Source organism: Dioscorea cayenensis, chromosome 17, assembly GCF_009730915.1.
Source record: "Dioscorea cayenensis subsp. rotundata cultivar TDr96_F1 chromosome 17, TDr96_F1_v2_PseudoChromosome.rev07_lg8_w22 25.fasta, whole genome shotgun sequence".
Taxonomy (NCBI): domain Eukaryota; kingdom Viridiplantae; phylum Streptophyta; class Magnoliopsida; order Dioscoreales; family Dioscoreaceae; genus Dioscorea; species Dioscorea cayenensis.
Genome location: NC_052487.1, coordinates 1,070,369 through 1,093,573, shown reverse-complemented (window position 1 = coordinate 1,093,573; position 23,205 = coordinate 1,070,369). Strand labels below are relative to the sequence as shown.

The following is a 23,205-nucleotide window of genomic DNA, read 5'->3' as shown; positions in this document are numbered from 1 at the left end:
GAGTCCCTCTCTCCCCCTAGTTTCTGTCTGTTGTTCTTCTGTTTTTGTACCCACTGCTGATGGTTTCTTCTTTTTGTTGTCTGTGCGGTCGGTCTGTATCAGTTTTTTTTTTTAATGTATTTGTGATTTATCCACTTTATCAATATATATATATATAATAAAATGTAGTAAATAAAACAAAATATTTTTTTTAGTACGGGTAGCTATTTACATGATTTTTTACATTTTACATCATAAAATAAGCTATGAAAAATACATCAAAAAGTCATAGCACATGTTACAAATAAATCATATTGATACATCAAAATATAAATATATAATAGAATTAAACCACTGAGAACATCAATATGTAAATAGTAGGAATAACAACTAGCAAAATAAACCAAAGATAATATTGAACAATTAAGTTTATGATATAAAAACAAGTAAATACCATTTTAACATTCTCATTTGTATATGATTTGTTTTTCCTGACAATCATTTTCATCTCGCCAATCTACTTATGGTAAATCTTCCAAACCAAGAGTTCAATTAAAGTCCTCCAAATTAATAAACTTCATATCACATGCTATTAAATTTTTTTGTATTCTACACAAATTCAAATTTTAGGTGAAAGAATAAACAGTAGTTTTTTAAAAAAAAAAAAACTTTTTGGTAAATCAGAATACAAAGTCAAATTTTGGGTGAAAAAGATAAGCTGCTTTTTTTCCAAAAAAAAAAAAGCAGCTTATCATGCAAGAATAAACCAACCAAGCATTGTACAATAATATCAATTGGTTGCCTATTTGCCTGTTGTATCATCAGAGTCGGGCCGGGCCGTTTGTGGCAACGAAGTTTTCAAACTCATGATGTAAGCCCGGCCCATGTCTTCTTGTGTGAAGACAAATTTTAAAAGCCCAGTGTGAAAATTTTTGTAAAAACCAGTGTGAGCCCGGTCCATGTGTTCTTGTGTGGGTCTGTTCCACAGGTGCAAAAGAAATTTTCACAATCGTGAACTGGGCCCGGGTCGAGTGTTCATGTGTGCATCTTTTATATTGGAAAAATAATTTTAAAAAAATACAAAATATGTTTGAATAAGGAGTGGCCTCTATTTGTTGCACTTATATTAGTAGTTATCGATCTGTCAAGCTTTCATTCCTAGTGGTCGCTTCATAAATGTTTGTGATTTTTTTTTAAAATAAGTAGATAAATCACAAATTTATTAATAAAAAAAAAAATACAACAATCCTGAAACAAGACAAAAGAGAAAGAGGAGAGAACTCAGTCATCAGAGGTGAATTACTAAAAAAAACATAAAGAGACAGGAGGGGAAAGAAAGGGACATCTTCCACCCGTTAGAAGATAAAGTAGTTCAGTTTTATTTAATACATATAATTTATTTATTTATTTTAAATAAAGAGTGATCATGCATGTGGCCAAGCGGAAAATGGTTTTGTTTGTCTTATAAGTAAATAATTACTTCAATTTAACAAATATAAATAGATATTTGACTTTTGTTATATTTTTAAAAATTAATGGATGATTTTATTTAAAAAAATAAAATAAAATAGATAAATTATTAATTATTTAAAAGAAAAAATATATACAACCAAAACAGCAACAAACAGACGAAACAACATCAATTGATGATTTTTCTGACTGTGAGCCTCAATATCATAATCATTTTTGTATATATTAATTAAGTATTATATATATATATATATATATAGAAAGAGAGGGAGAGAGAGGGAGTGAGAGGTGTACAGAGAATTAAAGATGGATAAATGATGCTTTCTTTACTTTACTTTACTGCATCAAGAACAAATGATTGGTATACAAGTGTGTTTTGTGTTTCTGGACACCAATTGGGGCACATTGTGCTCAATCCTTTGTGTGTTACACCATCAATGCTTGCAGGCAATCACTCAATCCTGGTCCACTTCATGAAAAGGTAATGGAACTGTTTTAACTGCCCTGAACTTGCCTGCATTATTTAGATGCTCATTCTCCAACCTGAAACCATATAAAGTTTTGCAATTTCTTTGTCAGAACAATAATTTTTCAGCAGAACAAATACCTAATGCATCCAAAACATGTATATATATATATATATTTATCTATGTACCGATAGAAATTCCAATGGCCGCGACGGATCACTTCAAGTGCGGCCAAGAAAAATGATGTTACTCTGTAATCCAAACTTCCGAAATTGTAATGAAGAACAGTTTGCAGCCATGCCAACCTTAGAATGAAGTTTAATCCCTGAAAAATTAAAGTTCTCAGAATCTTTACAAATGTTTTTCAATTCTGAAAGCACATTTTTATAATGTCTGTGCTGAAACAAAGAATGGAATACCATGGATAAGAAGTATATAAACTTGCGACGAAGAATGAGTTCATTCCTAAGCCAGGGGTTCTTTGAGCCAACTTGAAGTAAGCCCCAGTCCTTAACAAAGTCCCAGTAAAGCTGATACACAGTTGCAGCACTTGACATTGCCACCACAAGAGAAAGCCAACCAATAGTCTTCTCCTTCTCATAAGCTACTTTGGCACCGGCGGCGAGCATCGCCGATACATACTTTCCAAGGTTGACAAGGTGGCTTGTTTGTCCTTCATCAAACCATCTCCTTGCACACTGTCAAAGACCTCATTATAAACAAACAATGCCTCTTTTGTAGTAGGACTCAACATGAACATTATATACCTGCATGGCTCTCCAGTAATAAGGCAAGAATGAGACAGCGTATGCCAAGTCCCTGTAATGTGATCTGCTAGAGCAGTAGCCATAGTCTTGTGTTTTATAGCTTCCAGTTATGTAGTAACAGGCTACATACTCTAAATTCCTAAGCATCGGCACCTAAATTCATCGAAATAGTCAGTTATTAACTACAGAAAAGCTAAGAACATATATGCATGCATATATATATCATGAGAATTAGTACCTGGCTGCAGAGTTGATCAGCCATGAAGAAGTCTACCATGACCACCTGCAAATTATCAGGATAAGAAACCACAATACACAGTAATTAGCTAATAATTAATACACACGGAATATACCTTGTATAAAGGAGACAAGATGATATTTCTAATGACTCTCAGGAAATGATAACGGCTTGATCGATAAAGGACGTTGAAAGGGCATATAAGCACCACAATGAACATCTGCATATTGAGAACATAAGCATTAATCAGTCAAATTGGAATAACTACAAGTTATGGTGTCCACTAGACCATTATAAATCATGTTGATAACTGCTGATTCTGTTAGGGTGGCAAGAAGGAATGCATAATTACCAAAAGTAAGATGCCAGGGATCGCTTGTATTTGGGTAGATGTGTAGCCTTTGGCGATGATAGCCAAGTGGGCAAACAATACTCCAACCACTACAGTCATAGATGTGGTGCAAATCAAGAAGACATCCCTATATTTCAACTCTTTTGTGGGTGCAAATTCGAATATGAAGCTGTAGTTTATGCGCGTCCTGCGCCACATGAATATGTTGCATCCATAGAGGAATAGGTGCAGAAATAGTAGGCTGAACATACTGAAAATCAAGAACTCATCAAATCAGTAAATTTACTTTTTAACTACATCAGATAATTAATTCAATTCTTCGATTTATAAAACAGGGCTTGCCTAAGAACAGGATACACTGTTTCCATGTAAACAGAGTCTGATTGACCAGTATACATTCCAGCAATGTGTGCCATGATACAATATCCAATGAATAACGCAATGAAACATCCGGTGAAAAGCCCTGATCAAGAAGGTTAAATTAAGGGAAAAAGGTAAGAACAGAGTATATATATGGTAAATGATGGCAGTAAATGGATATATGTATGTAGATATATACACACCTATGAAGAAGGTGACTGCATGTGATTCTTTTCGCATATGAGGCTTAAGATATTTCATTGCTTTCCTTTGATCATTATCAGCAAAGTGTTTAATGAACAGCTCTTCCACCTCATCTAACAACTTAATTGCCTACAATTGCAGTAAAATTCTCAGTAGACATAAAAATTGAAGTGAATTTCAGCTTTTTATACCTTTAATTAGCATGATGCTTACCTTATCAGAGCTATTGAAGTAGGACCTCTCAACTTCTTTGAGATAAATGGCAAGCGCCTGTTTTCCTGTAATCTGAGGAGTAGCTAAGAAAATTCAGAAACAAGCAGTAAAACATCTCAAATTTTGTAATTTCCACATAGATTGATAGCTTGGCTACCTTGTCAAACTTCTTCAAGATTTTGGCAAAAGCTAGCATGTTGAGTTGCCTATAAGTTTTAAGGTATCCCAAACCTTTGTAGAGTTCCATGAAAGCTCCTCTAATCATCTTCTCAGCATGGTGGAGTTTTGTCTTGTTAATGTTAACCCTGCCACTTTCTGGGCCACATTTCTTAGATTGGTTAACCAGGTCCTCCCAAACAGAGTAAGTGAGTGCAGTGATAGTCCTAGTTGGTGTAGTCAAGGGTATATTGATCCTTAAACTCTTGCCCTGGCTACTGATAACTGTACCAGATAAACTCCTCAGCTTCATTTTCTCCTTCTTGGCCTTCACCTCCTTCTCTGTTTCATCTAATCCCTCAAACTCACATTCTGTTTTCTCTTGTCCCTGTTCTTGTTCTCCTCTGCTCCTTACAGAGTCTTCATCTATGTATACATATATATTATATATATATATCATCATCATCATCATCATCATCATCATCATCGAATTAGAAAAAACTCATAAAAAAATTACTTGCTAATCATCAATTTAGAAGAAAACTCAATCTCAACCTTGAGAATTAAAAATTATATTAATTACCACTAGTTATTGAACAGGAAATGGAAGGATCATCCTTTGTTGATGAAGACCGAAGCCTCTGTTGCTTGAGAGCAGCCTTGAGGTCAATGAGTATATCCATTTGTTTCTTCAGAGAATCTCCTCTATCCATAAAATCCTTCTCCTTCCCCTTGTAAAACTGATTCACTTTGTTCAGCTGAAGATCTAGTCTAGCAAAGAACTCCTTTGCAGCATCGGTATCGGCAAACTGATCAAGCAACTCAGTCTCATACACATCTCCATTGCTCACAGTTGAGGCCAGCTTCCTATGAACCTGAACAACCAATGCACAATGAGCACGGGCACACTTACAAACAAACAAACATACACACATAAATGCATGCATGCATGCATGCATGCATATATTATTAGAATAGTTGTCAGTGAGTTGAATGCCTGAATGACTCCATGGTCTTTGCGTGGATGAGAACCAAAGAGAGGGAGTTTGGTGAGTGGTGAGAAGAGTCTTTGAGAGAAAGATGGTGAATGTGGTTTGTTCAATGGAGCTTGAATTTTTTTAAGGTCTTTCTTAAGTTGCCAGTAATCAACAAAAGCTTCCTTCCATTCAGGCACAAGTTGGCCTTCAAACTGCTTGGAAAACTTAACCATTTTCTTTTAATCACTCTCTGTGTTTCTATCCAACACTTGAGAGGATGTGAATGGGTGTTTGAAAAGAGAGGTTTGGAAGGGTATATATACATAAACGTGTGATGAAGAGGGAATAATAATAAGTTGAGAGTGTTGGGAGACAGCACATTCTATAAGATACTGATAAAGAGGCTTGAAGGGTAATATAGAGGGCACCTGCCACCACTTGTGGGGGTGATGTTGGCCGGGATTCGGCCGGAAAGGGAGGGAGGAAGGTTGCAAGCTGCACACTCTCTCCGGCAGGACTTGGAGAAGTGGATGTGGGCCATATGGAGAAGGGCTAGCCCCTTAAATTAAACTTAGATTGTGCTTCCTCTCAAGTTAAAGTTTATTGTAATTAATAGACATATATATTCCAAAAACGAAGAAGAAGAAGTGGTTATTTTCAGTCTTAAAAAAATAATTAATAGATATTTAAAGTAAGTTTTTGTGGTTAAGAGAGCAATGCATTGAGTTAAGCAAGCCTGTATAGTAGTGCTACGTTGTGTCATTAATTTGATAATAATGAATTAAGAGAGATCTCTCACTAGATATGGTTCATTTTATGGACACTCACATGAACATGATAAGACTCATGGCAAGCTTTGGTCTCAATTATTGGAAATTTTGAATTAAGCACCACAACCACTTTCTAAAGAGCTTTTTAGCTTTTAATCTTTTGAAGGTTATCTCCAACCCACAAAGCTAAAGCGAGCTAAAAAGGAATTTTACTTGTGTAGTTGAGTTTCATATAGCAAAGAACTTTCAAGCTCATTAAGCTACAGCATTGCCAACAAAAACAAACAACAATTAATTTTAATGATAAATGGGGAACACCACTGCCTCTTTTTTCTGTTTCTCTTTTTCTTGGTGGACAGTGATCACTCTTTCCAAGTTTTCTTCTGTAGTTCTTGAGGTAAAGCTTTTGGGACATATCTTGCAAGTATCTTTCACTTCTTTGAGTTGTCGGACATGGTTACTTATATACAACATCAATTCATTCATTTGTGGAAATTAGACATCGTCTCCACCATTATATATATATATATATATATGTATGCATGTATTCTTTGCCTGATATATTTGAATTTCATGAAAGCTGAAACTTATAATTTAAGAACAACATTGGAGTCAAAAGGCTTTTCATGCACAACCTTGGATATAACAAGTTATCCGGAAAGAGAAATATCAAAAATTGATGTTGTGGTTGCCTTTTCAGTATGTTCACCCAATGATGATAAAAAAGAAGAAGAAAGAGGAAATATCTTTGATTTATACGTTATATATATATATATATATTGTGATATATCAGTAGGACGCTGAACAAGGTGGTGAAATGAACCATAAGCTTTGATTATTTGGTTGAATGGTGATATTTAGAGGTTTTTTGGTGGACAAAGTTTGAAGTTTTAAACCAATTAAAAGATGAAGATTAAAGGACCCACATATGAATCCATTCTGAACAATCACAAACTTATGTTCCCATAGGGAGTGACAAAACCTTGCCAATGGTGGTCCTAGTTGGATTGCAATTTCCTCCACTACTACACTTCTCTTAATTTTTACAAGACTTTGTTCTTCACTGGCATCATTTATATTCTTTTATCATTCTTGCCACCATTTAAGGGGGTTTCTCTTTTTATGTATTTTATCTTTTTACTGCTTACAATTTCTTCTCAATATCATGCAAAGATTTATTTTTATATTCTTTAGTGTCTGGTTTCTAGTTTCTCTTCAAATCATACATGATGATTCTATTATTCTTTGACAATATCTTCCACTTATGTACTATATATGGCTTTTAAAGCTGCCAGTACTTCTTCATAATCGAACAAAGTTATGTTTTATAGGTACTTCCTATTTATGCACTAATAATCAATTATAAGTGATCATTGTGTGTGTGTATGTATATATATATATATATATATATATATAGAGAGAGAGAGAGAGAGAGAGAGAGAGAGAGTTGTAATAAGATAAATGCTAATAATTAATCAAATGCATGTGGCCGGGGGTACTAATAAAAAATAAAAATTCTATTCCACAAGTTGCAGAGATATACTTCATATGAGAATGTCCTACACATCAAAGAGTATTGGATTCTTGAAACGATGTGTGCTTACTAAATCTTCACAGTGTTCCAAAGGAATATTGCAATGAAAAATTAAAAAAACAAAAGAAAAGAGAAATGTGAACCACATCATCGTCTAAAGCACACCTAAATGCATCTCTTCACTCATTCATTATCTAAACTTATCCTTATCTCCCACACCCTAGCTTGCCAACATTCTAAGGCATATGCTTAAAAAATAAAACTAAAAACTAAAAATTTGTTCCATTAAACACCTTTGATTTTGTTGTCTTCCCAGCTTTCTTCTTTGCATCTTTTTGGTGTGTGAGTGAGTGGCCTTGCATTAGCACTCTTCACTGCACTTGGGAATTGTTCTGATGCTTGGAATAATCAGTTGCATGATCAATATACAATAATAAGGTTGGCATGATGTTACAGAGAAACTAGAAAATACAAATATGCAACTGCATTTAGGAATTTTTAGGTCATGTTTGGAGTGCTATAAGAAGAGATAAAATAGATGCTGATTCATTAATAGACTAATTGGTGATATACCAAGTATAAACTAGTTTTCTGTTATAGATGAAAGTTCCTGGAAATATATCATGATTCACTGAGAGATGACCATAGTTTTCAACAATTTCATGGATATTCCCATCATTTTCTTTTCTTATTGATTTGCTTTTTATTATGCAACAGAAGTAAAAAAAATGTAGCGAGAGATCAATGTTTGACTCGCATGATGTATATATATATATATCAAACAAGTGCATCATTTAATATGGTGTCAAATCGGGCTATTCTTTTTATTTTTTCTTTATTTCTTAGTCATATAAATGAATGGAAAAAGTGAGTTATTAAATATTATTCCACGTCAATAAAAATAATTCTATCGTGATTATGGAAGAATATATTTAGTCACTACATTTTTATTAAAATGCATGATGTTCAGTTGATTTCGGTAATCCTTAAGCACTAATTAACATTATCACTAAAAAAAATGTACCGTTGATGATTTTTTAATTTTTAGAACCTAATATAAAAAATTTAAAACTTCAAAGTTAAAAACAACCTTGATACTTGATATTTATCACTGCTTTTTTTTATTTTTTATTTTTAATTTTTGATTTGTCCCCGTAAAAACACTATAGTGAACCACGACATAGCTCTTCTTTTCTTTGTTAATTAAAATCAAGACAAGCAATATACCCATTTCATCAAAAATGATTTGGTTCCTATCCTATCTCATTTGAAGAGGAATATATTTGTTCAATAAATTATTATTTACATAATATTCCAGAAACCAGATTTTGCTGTAAAAGGATAACATTTCATATAAACTTTCATATGCTCTCGTCCTTTCAAAAGTCATTCATGGCATCCTAATTTATTTGGTATTTATTTTTATATTTATATATACTGTTCTAAGAATTTGATCCAGAGCCAAGTGCAATGAACTCATTGGGGCTGCTAGTTTTAATTGTCATCCTCTCATATGGGCATCTCTTCGTCTATTCTTGTACTTTATATACTGTTACTAGTCTTATCAAAGAACGATTAAAACGTTGCTAATGCTAAACTTTTTAGGTACAGAACCATGTGAGTATTAACCAAATAATTTAGACTATTCTTAAGAGACCATGTTGATCTTTAAGACATTTTTATTCAATTCTTTTCCATGAGGAATGATCAAGTATCGCAGCCTCCCACTTAGAATTGCATGGATTTGATATAATATGTTATATTGAAGATAAAATTTCATCACTACGTCATCTGTGTGTATATTTATATTTATTTATATTTGGTATAGATTCAATCTCTGGGATTATGGGGACATTACATTACATATATATGGACTTTATATCCACCGACTTGTGCTTTATTTATTTATTTATTGGTACAACTAAACTCATCTATAATTGTGTTTCTAGAAAGGTTCACTTTACGCTTTATTTAAATATAAAAAAATTGTAATATATAAGATAAGTTGGGAAAGCCTCTGAGTCTAGGGATGGCAAAACAGCAACCTACTGCATGCGGTTTTCAACCTAATTAGCCCGATTGGGGGATTTTTTTTTTTTTCTTGAAAACCGGGGCAAGAAAATTTTAGTTTTACTTTACCCCGCTCTCCCGCACCGTGATTAGAAAATTCATATATATATATATAGAACTCATCATCTAGGGACGTCTCTAGATTTCAAATCTAGGGATGTCCATAATAGCCATCAGATGAAAATCTGACGGCTCTTATCATTATGAACATTAGAAACCGCGTTCTACAGTGTTGTACAGTGATCATGAACAGTAAAAAGGTGTACAGTGTTTATATAATCAATTAACCATCGGATGATGATCCAACGGTTTAAATTTAAAAACATCTCTAGAATTGAAATCTATGGACGTCCCTAGATGATGTTTTCCCATATATATATATATATATACTGCTTACGGTTTTCAAATCAAAATAAATAAAATTATATTCATAATTAAGGTGGTATTTTGTTGAATGTAATTTTAAATACAGTAGATTTTCAGTTACAATATAATTGAAAATACTTGATTTTCAAAATAAGTTAAGTCAAATCTTGTGTTTGGTAAAAACTAAAATTACTGTATTATAAGATTTTATGTTTGTTTGGAAAGATTTGTAAATATAAAATTGGAATAGACATGTGTATATGTGGATGTATATATATGTGTATATATACATATATGTATAGAATATATATATATCTATATAAGTATATGTGTATGTTTATGTATATGCATATATGTACATATATATATATATATATATGTACATGTATATGAGTATATGTATATGTAAGCATAGTATGTATAGGTATATATATATATGTATATGTGTGTATATATGCATATGTATATAAGTGTATATGTAGAAGTGTATATATGTCTATGTATGTGCATATATGTAAACATACCTATGTATGTTTATATAAATATATATAGATATATGTATATGTAGATATGTATATATGATATATATATATATATGTAAATATACATATGTATGTTTATATATATATGTATGTATGTGTATAAGTATATATATATATGTATGTTTATATATATATATATGTATATATGTATGTATGTGTATAAGTATATATATATATATATACAATACCTAAGGATTTTCAATTTCCAAGATTTTGACTTAAGCTCAATTTGAACGTAAGTCCAAATACATCCGTGGGAGTAATTGATTTTACCTTGGTATTTTAGAATTTCTCAAACTAAACAAAGGATTTTTGAATGTGGTATTTGAAGTTACAATGCAACTTCAAATATCACAAAACAGACACTACCTTAATTTAATAGTTGTGTGTTGGGATAATAATTGTGTATTTCAATGGTTTATTAATAAAAAAATATAATACTCTGAAAAAAAATATTTATTAGTTTTTTAATATTTTCTAGAAATTTAAAATGAATGTTGGAGTTGTTGTGTTATTATATATCTTGTAATATTTTTATTTAATTTAGTATTTTAAAGTTTTTAATTATCAATGCAAATAAATTAACAATTATTAAAAAATATATTTTTTATTAGAAAACAAATGTAAATCTGGACAGGACGAGGTGGGGCTTGGCAGGGTGTGGGGCATAATATATGGTATGCGAAGCTGAGGCAGGATAGCTTGACCCTGTCCTCGCCCCCTTCCTATCCCATTGCCATCCTTATTTGAGTTCAAAAATCCATTAAATTTAGGTGATTCCAAATGATCTATGTTAGTTCCGCCAATGTGGTTTGTGAGTTTAGAGAACACTCACATGCTCATAGAAATTTCACACAAACCAAACAAAAAGGAGACACACAAGATTGGTAACACAGTTCGGTGGCAACTCGCTTACGTCTGAGGGGCCAAACCCGGAGATAAACAATCCACTAAAAGAGGTGAAAATACATGAGTACAAATACTTTGTTACTCACTCTAACAAATAAAGATTTCTAGTGCCCACACACTCTCCTCCTGAGTGTCACAACCAATCTCAGAGCAAGATAGCTTATATAGACGTCTCAATACCCTAAATATAGTCCATACCTCTTTTAGAATCTTCGTGGCTGCTAGCTTTAGAACCTTTCAAAATTAGCTGTTGTAACTCCTGTTGTAACACAACTTGCAACATGGCCCTGACTGCTGACTTGACTGAGTTCTGCTTACGTTGCAAATGACCTCAAGACCCATCAACCTCCCGGTCATGCTTAGTTTGAGTCGGTGAAGCCCGATCTTCCGATCCCGACTACCGGCAAGTAGCCTATGTGCGGGATGTATCGAGAAGCTAGCCTATGTGTTCATGCAAAAATGGGACTCAACCTAGCGGAGAGGCATTTTGGTTATTTTATAGAGCGTTGGAGTTTTTGGGTTTTATGGGTCTAATTTGATGGAAAATGGGTCAACAAACAAAAGTCACATAACAAGCTCGTGAGTCATAGCGAAATTTGGCCAAATTCCATCATCTAGACCTCGAAAACCCTAATTTTGTCATTTATAGTAATAAGTGATTTCATTATATCTTAGACTAGAAATCTCTAATTTGTAAGTCGTTTTTGGCAGTAGTCTTTATTTGTTAAGACTTTTATATCTTGCTGAAATTTGAGAATTTTCCATTTTTGGCATATTTCAAATTATCTCCTTTTTAGGGTTGTTTTCGTAACTTTAGTTCGCCTATTTATTGTAAGCCCACGGGCAAGAGTAAAACTATTTTATGATCATTATTTAATTGAGTAATAAGATTTTACTCTTTTCCAAATCCTGGTTATTTTTGTTTAACAAGCGTTGGAAAGCTTGCAACCGGGTATTCGTGCGCGAATCAACAGTTTCAGGTATACCGCTGCATCAGCCTACCTCCTCAGTTCCTCACCACGCAGTCTCCCAGCAAAGGGAGCACGACTTTGTGTGTCTTCACAAAACTTTCCAAACTTGATCTTCGATTCACCCAAGTTTGGCCTTTAAAGATTTTCCAAACTTGATCTTCAATTCACCCAAGTTTGGTCTTCAAATCTTCTCAGGAATATATCTTCAATCAATCATGCTAATCATACCAACAATAGGTATCTCTTTAATTAAGCTCCATCTATATTTAGTCTCCAATCAAATCTCTCTAATTATGGTTTTGATATGATCTTGCTTTGAAGTTGTAACACATACCAAAAATAGTTTCACCAAGATCTCCCAAGATATTTGTCTCCAAACCAAGACTCTTTGTCATGTCACCATGCCTTGCCATGTCATCAATTATGCCACGTCATAAAGGTTGCTACGTCACCTTGTCTTGGTGTCAAATTATGCCAATTAAAGTGCATTTGCACTAACAATCAATATAATTTTTGTTGTAATACATTGCTCGTTTTTTAAATATTATTCTGTTATGTGATTCTTATAACGCAAGTATACATTATTGTAAACAAATAATATAATAATAAGAGAGTATCGTCCCACGAGGATTAAGTTTATTAACTACCAAAATGACTCGATCTAACCCTAATTCTACTTATTAATGAAATTGAAAAGATTTAATTTAGAAAGATCTAATTTGAGTAATAGAGAGAGATAGTTAGACGAGGAGTAACCAATGATTAGAGATTCTAGGGTTTCTGAGTTCACCTAGACTAATTCCACTTAAATCATTTAATTCAATCAATCAATATTAATTTATTTTCTTATGTTGTCATCAAATTTCTCTAAATTACCTATTAATTTTTCTCAAGCATTAATAGCATATTCTATTAGATAAGTTAACATCATCTCTGGGAGAAAAAGAGAGCAAAGTACATAACAGCTAAGAAGACAAAGGTGCTTTCAAACAAGCGCGCTGACGGGGAAAGGAAAACATAAAAAGAACCAATATAATAACAATATATAGTTCACTAGCTGTGGAGCATAATAGAGAGAAAAAACACAACACAAATAAAACTACTCCTGCCGAAGGGAGAAGGTCCCTAAAAAGTTTGAAGTGTAAACGCTAGGAGGTGCTAGCCTTTTATAACTATCTTGAAAATGTCTTATATCACTATATATCTTCATTGGTTATCAATAATTTTTGTAGGTTTTTTTTTTGTCCTCAAAAAAAACTTCTAGTCCGTTGGTACATCTTCTATTATATTTGTATATTTCTTCAAAAAAAAAAATTTAGTATCAAACCGCATGACTATTTCAAAAAATTTAGAAATATATATATATATATATATGAGATATTATTATTTTATTGTGAATTATTGATATATTCAATGCTAAAAATATAGGAGGAGGTAGAGGATGTTAATAGATAAAATTGATAATATTTCATGGTAATTTCTTATTATTTAATTTGTATTTTAGTGATACATTTATTTGTTTCGTACACAATTTTAAATAAAACAAGTTATTTAAAAAAACAAATAATATTGTAGTGGCTTTTTAAATATATTAGCTAATGAAGAAGGAAGAAAAAAAATCTCAATATATACAGGGCTATATTTGTAGGGCACTAAATGAGATTGTACAATGAAAATATTTATTATGTTTAAAGAGTTAAAACCGTTAACATTTTTTTTTAATCTAAAAAACCACATAATTTAAAAATAAAAAGAAAATTTTTGTTCTTATTTCATAAGACTAGGGAACCACAAGTTTTTTTTCCCATTATTATTTAGTTCAATGGTGTTTTTTATGGAAGTGTGATAAATGGCTATTGGGTGTTAAAAAGTTTGAAGTTATAAACCAAATTAAAAAATGAAGATCAAGTGACCCACATATAAACCCATTATGAACATTCGAAACATATATATATACTCCCTCTGTTTTGTATTACTGTAACATTTGGAAAAAAAAATTCAAATTACTTATTCCCTATAAAAATTCTATGGGTATTAATTATTTTTTTTAATTTTGCTTTTCTTCTAATTTAAAAAGATGTATGTATTAATATGAGTAAATAACGTAATAAGGATAAAAGTGTCTTTCATAAAGTATATTTTTAATTTTAAAAACTTTAATAATAATCTTAATATTTATGAAAAATTTATATATGATCATTAAAATAAAATGGAGGAAGTACCAAATTAGGTGCCAATTGACTTAAAATTCTATTACTTCTACAAGTTTTTCACCAGTGGGCACTTGGCCTGTGCCTTGTGGATAGTTCTATAGCATTTGCTTCCTTTTGCTACCACCATTGGCTCTTTGCTAAATCTCCAAGTGTCATTGCCAAAGTTACTATCAAACAAACACCTTTGCATCAAGATTGTTTTTTTGAGGAAGAAGAGCGGGGCGAACCCACTAGAGACCCCAGGGGTGTGCACAAGCCTCGGTGGAATAAGTGGGGACGGGGCCGCGCTCACGTGGGCGCTGGAACCACCCGTACACAACCACTATTCACAACTCCCAGAAATGTGCTCTCAGCCGAGAATCGAACTCTCACCACTCGGTGAGAGCTCTATCGGCGACCCATGTACCAATAGACCCGAAGGTCGTTGGCATTGCATCAAGATTGTTAGTTGACATCAAATTTGTTATATATGGTTCATATAAAAGAGTGAATGGGCAGATGTTGAACATGAGTATTTTGGTAAAATTAAACTGAATAAGATTTATAAATATATTCATATAATATATAATCCTAATTTTAATAATAAGAGATATTACAATCGTTCCGCTCTAGAGGACGTAGGCATATTCTGTCAAATTTCATTAAATCTCTTATGTTAGTGTTTTGTTTTTCTCTTTAGTCTATATGTTCTATTTCTTCAACGAAATTAAATCTAAAATAACCTCACATTTATGAGAACCAATTTACGTCCAATGTTAGTATCAACATAAATATCACCTAAGTTCGATCATCTTAAATGCCAAGATTTTCTAATCTCACAGTGCTAAAATCATTTGTGAGAAATAAATCTCTCTTGGAGTTGCATAATAGAACTCCCCACTGTTAATAATCCAATCTGTACCCCAGCATGTCCCCACCGTTAATAATCCAATCTGTACCGCAGCATGCATCTTTGAGACAGGTAATATCACAAACTGAAAGAATAGAAATGTCATTGTCTGATGAGACCACCACAGGATCATTACTTTCATTCTCATCGTTCTGTTTTCTTTTCTGTCCATTCCTTAGCTCCCCAACATCTGAGGCATATATTTAAAATATAAAACTAAGTTCAAAAAAACCATGTTCCATGACACACCTGTCATACTTCATAGCTTTCTCCTATGCATCTTTTTGGTGTGTGAGTGACCTTGCATGCATGAGCACCCTTCACTGCACTTGGAATTGTTCTGATGCTTGAAATAATAAGTTAACATGATCAATATATATATTTTAACAAGGTTGACATTTTATAGGGATACTAGAAAAATACTAATTTGCAACTTCATTTAGGACTTTTGAGGTCATGTTCGGTGTGCTATAAGCCTATAAGGAGGGATAAATAGATGCTGATTCATTAATAGACTAATTGGTTATATACCAAGTATAAACTAGTTTTTAGTGTTTTAGATGAGGGATCCAAGCATTATACCATAATTCACTGAGAGATGGCTTGAGAATATTTTTTAACAATTTGATGGATATTCCCATTATTTTCTTTTTAATTAATTTTTTTTATGAAATATAAGTAAAATATCACAAAATATTAATGTTTGACTTGAATGATATATTTAATTTTTTTTAGAAAAATCAAACAAAGATATCATTAATATGGCGTGAGATTGGATAAATTTTAGTTTTTCTAATTATATAAATGAAAAAATGAGTGACTCAATTTTGTTCCATAATAAGAAAAACAATTCTTATGCTCTAATAATATATTAATAAACTCACTACATTATTATTATTATTATTATTATTATTATTATTATTATTATTATTATTGTACTGCATAATATTTAGACAATCTCAGTGATCCTTTACTAATTGTTGTTATCAATTAAAAAAAACATAGGTGATTTTTTGTTTATAAAAATATCAAAAATATATATAACTTCCAAGTAAAAAACAATCCGCACGCTTAGCATTTTCGAGTGACTTTTTGTGAGCCCCATCCCCTGTTTGATCCTAGTCGTCGATGTCATATTTAGTTCTAGTCATTGATTTTAAATTTATAAAACTCTTGCTTTTATCCTCAGCTGTTACCAAACATGACTTCTTCTGCTTTATTTGTGGTGGTGCCGGCGGCGAGGACAAGGAGATCTCCTCATCGTAAGTTTCAGGTAGGTTGTCGCACTATTTGTTGTTGTTTTTCTAGGCATTGATGTGATGCTAGTAAAGTTGGGGTTTGGTGAGAATTTTGGTTAAACTCTCTTGCTTTCATAGTTTAAGTTAATCTTATAGAAATTCTTTAATCTCTAATTCTATTATGATCTTTTTAAAATTGATATTGTTAGTGCAACCGCACTATTTATTGGCATGATTTGACACCTAGACCAAGTGACGTGGCAACTAAGGTGACAAAGCATAATTGATGATGTAACAAGCATTGTGACATGGCAAGAAGACTTGGAGTGCAAGGCAAACATCTTGAAGATCTTGGTGGAGCTATTTTTAGTAAGTCTATAACATGGAGGCAAATATCTTGAAGATCATGGTGAAGCTATCTTAAAGATCTTGGTGGTATTATTCTTGGCAATACATTACAACTTGAAGACAAGATCATATCAAGACCATATTTAGGTGATTTGATTGAAGACTAAATATGGTGGAGCTTAATTAAAGAAAGATCTATTCATTGTGTGAATGAAGGAGATATGATTAGAAGAATCCTTGATGATTGAATTGAAGATCTATTGAAGGCAAGATTTGAGGACCAAACTTGGGAGAATTGAAGATCAAGTTTGGAGAATCTTTGAAGACCAAATTTAGGTGAATTGAAGACTAAGTTTGGCAGACGTGCACCCCTTACGAGAGGACTGCGTGATGAAAAACTGAGGAGGTAGGCTAGTTGCCGGCAGTCGGGATCAGGAGATTTGGCTGCATCGACTCGGATTAAGCATGACCGGGAGGTTGATGGGTCTTGAGGTCGTCCGCAACGTAACTAGAACTCAGTCAAGTCAGCAGTCAGGGCTATGTTACAACTTATGTTACAACAGGAGTTGCAACAGCTAATTTCGGCAGGTTTTTAAATTAGTAGCCGCGGAGATTCTAAAAGAGGTATGTGCTATATTTGGGACGTTGAGGTGTCTATATAAGCTACCTTGCTCGTAGATTGTAGGTATGACTCTTGAGTGACTCTTGGAGGAGAGTGTGTGAGCACCAAACAATCTAGAGAGTGTAGTGATATTTATTGTTGAGAGTGTGAGTGACAAGTGTTTGTACTCATCTATTTTTACCTCTTTTAGTGGATTGTTTATCTCCGGGCTTGGCCCCCCAGACGTAGGCGAGTGGACGCCGAACTGGGTTACCAACGTTGTGTGTCTCCTTGTGTTTGTTTGTGTGCTCTTTCTTTATTGGTTTGTGTGAGACTTCTATGAGTGTTTAAGTGTTATCTAATACCCATAAACCACACCGGAGGAACTAACAGATAAAAACCTGGATTAGAGGGAATTAAATGGCTAAACAATCCATTGGATTTATTTGAAGATAAGATTCAAAAATGTTGTTAGCAAAGAAGAGATGCCTCTTTAATTTTGGAAGACCTAAAGACCGAATTTGTAGGAGTTAAAAATACAGAATTTGTAGATCATAATCTTAGCTATCTTACTACAAAATTTTAGATTTTCTGCATGTGCATTTTGTAAGTTATAGCCTTTAAATTCAGTAGTCTCGGATAAAACTTCTATGCAGACCTTAAAGCGTTATTGACTTTTTTTCATGACTTTAGATTTTGAATTAGACATAGAATTATATTTGAATGTTGTAGATTTTGATGTTACCTAAATACCTGCGAAATTCTAGATTTTGTACATGTATGGTTTGTGAGATAAACCTTATTAGTATAACACTCTCGGATGGAATTTCTGTGTAGAACATGAAGATTGAAGGGTATTTTTTATGGTTATGGAGATTGAATTGGGTAAGGTGAAAAATAGGAAACTTATTCTTTATTAGGTTTTCTAATTGTTAGTAAAATATGACTAATTTTGGAATTGTAGGTTGAGAGTTATGCATGTTTTAAAGGGGTATGCCTGAATTGTAAGTTTGAATAAATAGTTGGAGATTAAATTGAATGCTATAATTCGAGTAGTACTCTAAATTATATGAATTTTGGATATGTCATAATCATAGGTGTTTACGTTTCTCATAATCTTAAAATTTGTGATTTGGAAAAGTATATGTGAAGTTATGATGGATTTAATACTCAATAGTCATGATGGAATTATTCATATACCATTAGAGTGAGTAATTGCTATTGTACCTTCACAATAATCAATATTTGAGAGTGTAGATTAATAGCTTGAACTTTTTGCATTTATACCCTTCTAAAAATTCATTTTGTAATGTTATTGCTTTTTAGCTTTTTAAGCTTTGTAGCATCATCAGATATTGTTATTAAAACCAATAGAATTTCTTCACAAATATTGGACATGCCAAAAGCCTTGATTTGGTGTAAGATTTGAGAGTATTTTTGGAGTTAATCTGGTAAATAACACCATATATATATATATATATATATATGCAAAATTTTGGGTTATCAACAATTATTTAATTATTTTGATTTTATTTTAAAACTATTCATATACTATTTGAATGTTTTGGGTTTTGAATTCAATGCCAATTTTTGTTCATTGTACTCAAAAATTATAAATTTTTATTAATGTATTTACTTATTCAGTTATCTAATTAATTATGTTTAAAATTATGTCTTTGATTAATTATTAGCTTATTAGCTATGCTGGTTTAATTATTCATTCATTTATTTTGTTTTACTAACTAAATTATAGAAATATTTATTAATTAATTATTGATTTAACAAGTGTATTATTTTTTGAACAACTAGATTATTTCACTATAAACAAATGGGATCATGCGTACGTTTGTTTGTTTGCACGGCAAATTATCCTGTAAATATGGTTCTGCACATGCTGACTTGTCTGAAATTCTGTATGAAATTCTTAAATTATGTTTGGTTTTCGGTTACAAAGTTATTTTGATATAAATATGTTTAGTCTCCATTTAACAAGGCATTAATCTTGTCACTGTGGGTTAAACATTGACCATGTCGACATGAAACTCTGACTCTGTTAAGAAACTATAGTTTCGCACCATTACGTTGATGAAGAATAACGGTCTCTGATATTCTGGCTCGGGTCACCGAGAGTAAACAAATAAGCTTTGATATTCTGTCTCAACCGAGATTAAGCAAATGATCTATGATATTTTGTTTTCACCCTAGTGATTTGGAGGCATATATTTTTGTATGTTATTAAATTATATTTTGTTAAACCACTTTAGTTTTATAAACTCTGTTTTGGATAAATATTTGTGCTATCTGATATATATGATTTGTTTCTATTTTTGAATTTTTGAAATTACACATGATCCCAATATTTTTAGTGGGTTATCTACTGGGCTATAAGCTCATAATCTAATTGTTATATTTTAGATGAGCGAATAGTTTGGCGGGCAATGAGAGCTTGTGATCCCCTTTAAATCGGTTGTCGTTGTGTCTGTATTACTATATGAACTTTATTTTAGAAAACATCTTTATTTTGAACCTTTTTATATTCAGCTTGTATCTAAAGTTGAAATTTAGAAGTTTATATTTTTCAATTGTAAGACCAATTCTGAGGCCTTGCATACCTACTGTGTTATGCACTATAGGTGTACGGTCATTTATCGACTTAACGGATCTTGCAAACCGGGTTTAGGGCATGACACTTTTTTTTTTTTTTTTATTATCAAAGTAACACTCTCTAGCGAACCATGACATATATATAGCTCATCTTTTCTTTTAGTTTTAGTTAAAAGCAAGACATACAACATACCCATTTAATCCAAAAATGATTTGGTTTCCATCTCATTTCTGAGGAGTATAATGTTTCAATAAAAATTATTATGTACATAATATTCTAAGAAGCCAGCCAGATTTTGCAGTAAAGGGATAACATTTCAGATAAACTTTCACACCCGATTGTCCCTTCAAATGTCATTTATGGCATCCCAATTTATTTGGAATTCATTTATATATATATATATATATATTTGGAGTATATACTATTCTAAGAATTTGATCCAATGCCAAGTGCAATGAACTCATTGGGGCTGCTAGTTTTAATTATCATCCGCTCATATGGATATCTCTTCGTCTGCTCTTGTATTTTATATACTATTGTTACTATTATTACTAGTCTTATCAATGAACGATTAAAACGTTGCTAATGCTAAACTTTTTGAGGTATAAAACAATATAGAATATTAATTAACCAAATAATTAGATTACTCCAGGAGCCATGCATGTTGATCTTTAAACACATTTTTTTTCATTTATTTTCCTCAAGTTATGAATCAAGTAAACTCTTCGTGGCAGCCTCCTATATGTATATATGTTTTGATGAAAGCAGAAAGCATTATATACATATCAGAGGTGTACGCATGGGTGAAGAACTGATCCAGCCCACGCCTCTTGCTCAGAGTTGCATACGTTTAAGATATATAGAGAAATTCACCTATTTATAAGTGTGTTTTTTTAAATTAGTACAACTACATTCATCTATATTTATAAAAATAAAAATAAAAACATATATATATATATATAGGATTTAAAATTACTATTATTTTTTGTTTACAAAATAAATAAATAAGAAAAACCCATCTACACAGCCTAAATGGGCTACGGCCCAAATAAAGAACAAGAGCAGCACAGACATTTTGGCCCAATTGACAACATTGGGCCGGACTAAAGCCCAATACTTCCTTCTCTGAGAAAAGAGCGAGACCATGAGAGAGAGAGAGAGAGAGAGAAGACGAGAGATGGATGCTGTGATCCTTGCCAAGCCTTTGATTCCCATGGTTTGCGCCTTCACGGAGGCACGCCTAACCTCTTCTTCGTTCCTCTCTTTCCCTGTCTCCACTCCTAGAATCGCACTCTTGAGGTCAGCTTGCTTGTTTACTTATTGATTTTGTTTTCTTACACTGTTTGTTCTGTTTTAGTTTTTTTGTTTTCATTTGATGTTTAGTTAATGAAATCTTGCTGTTTTGAATCCAAGCATGAGGATGCCTTTGCTGAAAAGAAGAGACAAAATTGGATTTTTCTTGAAAGCCAGTAATTCAGAGGACAATCATTCTTCTAATAGTTCTTTTTCTTCTCCTTCTTCATCAAAGGTGTGATTTTTTTTTTCTTTTTTCTGGAGTTTTATTAAACTATCATTGATGTGCTTTTGGTCTGATTTTTATGTTTTTTTTTTTCATGTGCTCTCTTAGTGGGATCCTTATGTGCTACTGAGATTTTTCATGTCTTCTTTCTCTTTTATGTTTTTTGGATGGCATGACTTTTTTTTAATGTACATGTTTTCATAAAGGAGGTTGCTTTTGACATAAAACTCCCCAGAAGAAGCTTGCTTGTGCAATTCACTTGCAATGCTTGCGGTGAAAGGACTCAGCGGATGGTGAATAGAGTAGCATATGAGCGTGGCACTGTTTTTGTGCAGGTATTTTATACTATTTCACATTTCACCAGTGGTTACTGAAGATAAGTATCATGAATTTTTCATATTAATAATGCTTTCAAACCTTCTTGATTGCAAGATGTATTCACAGTGGTATTAAGTCAGATACAAGTAATTAAGTTGAGTAGTTTGTTCATGTGATGTTTAAGTTATGAATCTACATTAGGTGTGGATTTCTTTCTCTTAATTGAATTAGACTTGTTTGATTGTGATCTTACACCAATTATTTGAAATGTTATTTGATTTGTCAATTTTTTCAGTAATTCTTTGCTTAAAAGGTTCACATCATATTGGGGTTTTATTTTTTTACTTGGGCGATCTCTTGTGTTTCCATTGTAAGAAGTAGATTGTCTTTATTTACTTGTTAGTCCTTCATTGAGGAGGTAACATAGACCATATTCATTCGTTTATGGATTTTGTTTTGTTTTGGAAATATATGTTCTTGACATTCTTAGACAAAAACTGAACAGTGTGCAGGGTGTCTTGTAAATCACAAACTAGTTGACAACCTAGGTCTTGTTGTGGAGTATGATTTGAGGGAGGAGGTCGATGCAGACTCAGGTGAAACAACAATCGATTGAACTGCCATACAACTTTGACAAGCTATGGTCTGAGGATGCTCTCTTAAGGAGAAGTTCTGTTTGTTTCAATAGCTAGAGGTGTTCTTCTTAAATCTAGAATGAGATGCAGACATGACACGTTTCTCAACTCAAATACTGAATGCTTGTTGGAGCCAACCATTGATATCTTGAGTCTGTACTCAAATCCATCTCTTTCTTTTTATATATCTAATCTATTTTAGTGCTCGGTTCTGAATGGCATAAGCTGACACTGTCTTTCTATATAATGCACACAAGCAATAAAATTTTCATCTCTTAGCGCTTTAATGCAGTGTGCATTTGTATTGCATTTCTGTTCTTTCTGATTGAATGCATATCTGACAATTATCTCAAGATACATTACATTGTCATGCAGTTTGTCTTTGAGAAAATTGATCTGCTAAATTATTTGAATGGAATGTTAGTCACCACTGAAGTCTTTATTAGTAAAGAATTGGTGAATGAAATCTATTTTCTGTAAAATGTCCAGAATGA

The 23,205-nt window shown here is 32.4% G+C and overlaps 2 protein-coding genes across 2 annotated transcripts; one reads left to right on the top strand and one right to left on the bottom strand.

The window, feature by feature from the left end:
* Positions 1–1,683: 1,683 nt before the first annotated feature.
* LOC120279942 (phosphate transporter PHO1-3) lies at positions 1,684–5,697 on the bottom strand. Its single transcript, XM_039286622.1, has 13 exons — positions 5,204–5,697; positions 4,790–5,081; positions 4,208–4,632; positions 4,051–4,122; positions 3,837–3,966; positions 3,616–3,736; positions 3,274–3,523; positions 3,037–3,141; positions 2,922–2,966; positions 2,684–2,836; positions 2,336–2,614; positions 2,105–2,241; positions 1,684–1,992 (listed from the first exon to the last, which is right to left on the bottom strand). The coding sequence occupies exons 1-13, from the start codon at positions 5,414–5,416 to the stop codon at positions 1,905–1,907; spliced, it is 2,310 nt and encodes a 769-aa protein (XP_039142556.1). The 5' UTR covers positions 5,417–5,697; the 3' UTR covers positions 1,684–1,904.
* Positions 5,698–21,385: 15,688 nt separating this feature from the next.
* On the top strand, positions 21,386–22,982 carry LOC120280745 (uncharacterized protein C24H6.02c). Its single transcript, XM_039287688.1, has 4 exons — positions 21,386–21,538; positions 21,653–21,767; positions 21,965–22,093; positions 22,582–22,982. The coding sequence occupies exons 1-4, from the start codon at positions 21,417–21,419 to the stop codon at positions 22,690–22,692; spliced, it is 477 nt and encodes a 158-aa protein (XP_039143622.1). The 5' UTR covers positions 21,386–21,416; the 3' UTR covers positions 22,693–22,982.
* The last annotated feature ends 223 nt before the right edge of the window (positions 22,983–23,205 follow it).